We start from the raw sequence: 4,376 nt of genomic DNA, 5'->3' as shown, positions 1-4,376 counted from the left end.
GTGATCTGCCCAAAGTGCTGGGATTACAGGCGTGAGCCACCGTGCCCGGCCTCCCTCATCTTTATCCTTAACTAATGAAGAGTGTATTTGTTTTGTTTTGTTTTTTTGAGACTGACTCTCACTCTGTCACCCAGGCTGGTGTGCAATGGCGCAATCTCAGCTCACTACAACCTCTGCCTCCCAGGTCCAAGCAATTCTCCTGCCTTAGACTCCTGAGTAGCTGGGATTACAGGTGTGTGCCACCACGCCCAGCTAATTTTTTTACTATTAGTAGAGATGGGGTTTCACCATATTGGTCAGGCTGGTCTCAAACTCCTGACCTTGTGATGCACCCACCTTGGCCTCCCAAAGTGCTGGGAGCCACCGCGCCCGGCCTGAGGGGTGTATTTCTAAGAAAGTATCTACGTGCCCTTAGTAGGGGCTGGATCTTATACTTTCCTGCAGCTCCTACGTCTGCACCAGCCTCCTTAGAGGCAACCAAGGGCTGGGGGATGAGCACAAGCAGCTTCCCACTTCCCAGGCCACTCACCTCTTCAGGGCACCCACGGTATCCTCTGGCCTAGCCACAGCCAGCTCCTCGGTATCATTGAGGAATTTGAGCCGTACAGTGATGAGGCCAGGGCTGGGAGGGAGGCAGGTGCTATCCTCAGATCTCAGGGGGGCCTCTGGACTGCTGCTGTCTGCACCTGCTTGTCTTTTGGGCAGGCCTTGGATGTCAAGGAGATGCTCAAGGCTGGGTTCAATACCACCCCCAGCTCCAGCTTCCCCTGTGGAGTCTCCCCGACCTTCACCAGCCTCTTCAGCCTTCTCATCATTACCCTCTGATGGATGGGGGAGTTCAGTTGGCTCGGGGTTGCCTTGGCCTGCTACCAGGTGGTCCACATGCCCCAGGTGGAGGACGGATGTGTCACCTGCTGACACAATGGCGCCCAGGAGCTGGTTGCTACCGCTGTCTGCTACGTAGGTAGAGAGCCAAGCTAGGACCAAGGCTAGAATCAGCACCACCACACCTGCCACCACCATCACCTCATTACCCACACCCTCAATGAGGGTGACATCAGAGAGCTCCATGGCCTGGCTGCCGGCAGGGTCCACGCTGCAGGAACAAAGGGGGACAGCATCAGCAGAGCCTGAGGGGTTGCAACCAGGTCTCTAGTTTGTTTAGGTTCTAACTGACCCAGCCCTGAAAAAAAAAAAGGAGTTCAGTGTTCTGTAGAAGGGGGCACAAACCTTCCTAATTCTGGCACCCCAACGTAAAGCTAAAGACCTATTGTACCCTTTGCCTCTATTGTGAAACTCTTGCTTTCAGGTCCTGTGACCTTCCTCTCTCACACTCCAACTTCCCAATGAGCGTGGATCAGCAGGAAAAGCCCACAGCCTTGCTGCTGCTGCTGCTACTGTTGTTGCTTTTTTGGCGAATGAGGAAAAACCTTTGCTGAGGCCTGAGTTTCTCTAGGATTTCTATCACTTGGTCAAGCAAATATGTCTCCTAAGCAGCCTCCAAAGTGGCTTCAGAGAGACCCAAAAGTCTGGAATATTTTACTGCGGGGCCCGCTTAGAGGCACTGTTTAGCCATCCCTGCCGGATTGTCTCATTTCAGCCTATTTCATTCCTGGTCACAGATCCAGGCTGCCAGATGTCAAGAGTCAAAGAAAACTGACCTACCATCAAAAGCAGAGTCAGACAACCTCAAACGGGCAACTCTGTAGGGGTCACGAGCAGACACTATGCAGCAGACATTATACGCCACCTCTGAAACTTCTGGCAAGCCCCGGGGAGCAACATGGGACAGACACCAGAAGCACCACCCTCCTGGGTCACCATGGGCCCACTCCTGCAATGACCACTCCCCACGTGGAAGTGATTTGAAAAAGATTCCATAACAACTCTCACAATCCATATCTCAGTCTCTCTTCTTTCACTGTGAAGGTTCTGCTGCTGCAGTTTCTTAGAAAGGCAGGAAGGGTCCCTGCTTGATCCCTGGAGTACCTACTATGTCCTTTGGAGAATCTGCTGCTTTCACAGCTGTCCCTGGGCAAATCCAGTCTGGTGATTATCATTATCAGACTATTCTCACAGCACCTATAAAACTTCATTATACTTATCTACCTCTCCATCTCTCTATTAGACTCCTGGTAGACAAGGATCGTATGTATTTCTCTTGGTACTGAAGTGTCCAATATAATGCCCCAGTAGTTGCTCAAAGAATATCTGTGGAACACATCAACATCCTTATTTAATATACTGGCCCTGGAGTTAGAAAAACAACAACTAATTATAACCCCAGTCTCGCGTCTTACTAGCTATATCACCTCAGACAACTTTCTCAGAGCCTCAGCTTTCTCATCAGTAAAATGGGGTTAAAAACAGTACCTACCTCATGAGGTTGTTTTGAAGATGACGTGAAATCATCGAAGCAAAATACTTAGCACAGTGCCTGGCACAGTGCAAACTGCAATTGCTCAATAAATGGTAGCAATTATTTATCACACCCACAACTAATCCCTGATGGCAAGAAGGTTAATGTCATTAACCATGATTTACAGAAAAGGAAACTGCGGCGAAGAAAGAAAACGGCTGGCACAGACACAGGGAACTCTCGTGGGGAGGGGCCCAGCAGGACCCCAGGTGTCCGGCCTGAGAGGTCTTTACTCTGTCCCTCAGCCTGTGATCTACCCTGTCCGTACCGTGACCGCACGGTGAGGAGGGGTCCCGCACCCTTTTTCTGAGGCGAAGGTTTCGCGTTTGGATGGTCCTATTCCCGCGGCGTTGGACTGGGGTCCATAGGCCCACCTGAACCGAAGGGCTGCCTGGCCCTGGCCTCCGTGATAAGCCCAGCTCTCCCGGCCCGTGAGGGGTAGGGTCGGCTAAGGGGGTCACAAACCGTCCACACCCCTCAAACTTCGGGGCGGGGCTGGGGAACTGGGGGCGGGGCTTGAGGACGCGGGGAGTCATGGGAAATTAAAGGGGGATTTGACCAGCACTGTGCCTGGATGGGGAAGTCCTCACCTGAAAAGGCCAGACTAAATGTTTTGACCTCGCCAGGACGGCCCCTGGACTCGTCTTTCCGCAGGGGTCGGGAAAAGGGCTGGCAATCTGCGATTCTGTTCAGGGTCCGGTCTCTTCCTGCTTCTCCCGGAAGCTGTTAGGCCAGGGACAGGAAGTCCCGCCTCCGCGCCTTGCACTGATGACGCAAAGCTACGTAAGGCGGGCTGACGTAAAAGGTATTCTTTAAATAAAAGGGACAGGTTTCTCAGCGGAAGGAGGGGCGGAGTCATTGTTGGCGGGATTGCGGTCCTCCCAGAGCGGGGCCACGCCTGGTGGGCGGGGACTTAGACAATCCGTGTGAGAGGCTGGGCCAGGGGGAGGAGTTAGCTGGGAGGTACTTGGGGAAAGGGGTGTGGCTTCGCGTCTGTGTAAGATTGCCCCGGCTGGCGCCGCTGGGCAGAGCCGGTGCGACGTTTCCCTTTCCAGCCTTGTTCTTCGGTCCTTGCTGTCTGCCTCCCGGGCTGATTGGATTTGTTACTGCTTTGCAGCGCGCACCGAACTACAGGTTAGCGGGATTAGTAAGAACTCAGCTCTGGGCCATTCGGGAAGACAGATAAGGAGACGAGTTAGTCAACATCCAGTGCTTGAAGAGTGCTGCCCCAGGTAGCGTGGGACCCCGAGAAAGAAGGCGGGAAAGCATTTCAAAGAAGGCACAGATTCAGCGCAGGCTTAGGGCACAAAAAAGGGGAAAAGTCCAGCTTTCAAGAACTTATTCGGATTTTTGCAATTAAAATTTTTTCTTTTTTCTTTTTTGAGACGGAGTTCCGCTCTTGTTGCCCAGGCTGGAGTGCGATGGCGCGATCTCGGCTCACTGCAACCACCGCCCCCCGGATTCAAGCGATTAGTACTGCCTCAGCCTGCCGAGTAGCTGGGGTTATACGCCTGGGCCACCACGCCCCGCTAATTTTGTATTTTTAGTAGAGACGGGGTTTCTTCCTGTTGGTCAGGCTGGTCTCCGAACTCCTTACCTCAGGTGATCCGCCCCCATCTCGGCCTCCCAAAGTGCTGGGACAGGCGTGAGCCACCGCGCTCGGCCGCAATTAAAATTTTTTCCCACCGCTTTGGGAGACAGAGATGGGAGGATCGCTTGAGCCCAGGAATTCGAGGCTGCAGTGAGCTATGATCTGAGCCACTGCACTCCACCCAACAGCGAGGCCTTGTCTCAAAAAAAAAAAAAAAAAAAAGCGCTGGAGTTTGAGGGTTTTGGAGAACTAATGATTAAAGGATAAATAATGCGTACAGGGGCAAACATAAGCAAAAAGCTTGGTGGTTTGTAACAACTGAACACTGGCAGAAGTAACACTTACATCAAGAAATAGATAATTAGG

General features: G+C 52.5%; 1 protein-coding gene across 8 annotated transcripts in view; it reads right to left on the bottom strand.

Moving 5' to 3' along the window:
- Positions 1-3,142, bottom strand: part of TMUB2 (transmembrane and ubiquitin-like domain containing 2) — a 5,069-nt gene extending 1,927 nt beyond the window's left edge. The window contains exons 1-4 of one of the 8 annotated variants that reach the window (XM_011985897.1): positions 2,378-3,142; positions 2,110-2,211; positions 819-1,096; positions 530-707 (exon numbers count right to left, since the gene is read on the bottom strand). In XM_011985897.1, the coding sequence (XP_011841287.1) occupies positions 530-707; positions 819-1,096; positions 2,110-2,211; positions 2,378-2,412 (593 nt within the window). In that variant the 5' untranslated portion in view covers positions 2,413-3,142. Of the gene's footprint in view, positions 1-529; positions 1,184-2,109; positions 2,212-2,377 lie in introns of all 8 variants that reach the window. The other 7 variants (XM_011985902.1, XM_011985896.1, XM_011985898.1 and 4 more) reach the window with 7 other exon arrangements.
- Between the last annotated feature and the right edge of the window lie 1,234 nt (positions 3,143-4,376).

Source organism: Mandrillus leucophaeus, unplaced genomic scaffold (genome assembly GCF_000951045.1).
Source record: "Mandrillus leucophaeus isolate KB7577 unplaced genomic scaffold, Mleu.le_1.0 Scaffold290, whole genome shotgun sequence".
NCBI classification, from domain to species: domain Eukaryota; kingdom Metazoa; phylum Chordata; class Mammalia; order Primates; family Cercopithecidae; genus Mandrillus; species Mandrillus leucophaeus.
Note: the sequence above shows the minus strand (reverse complement) of the source record. Positions and strands in the feature narration are given on the sequence as shown.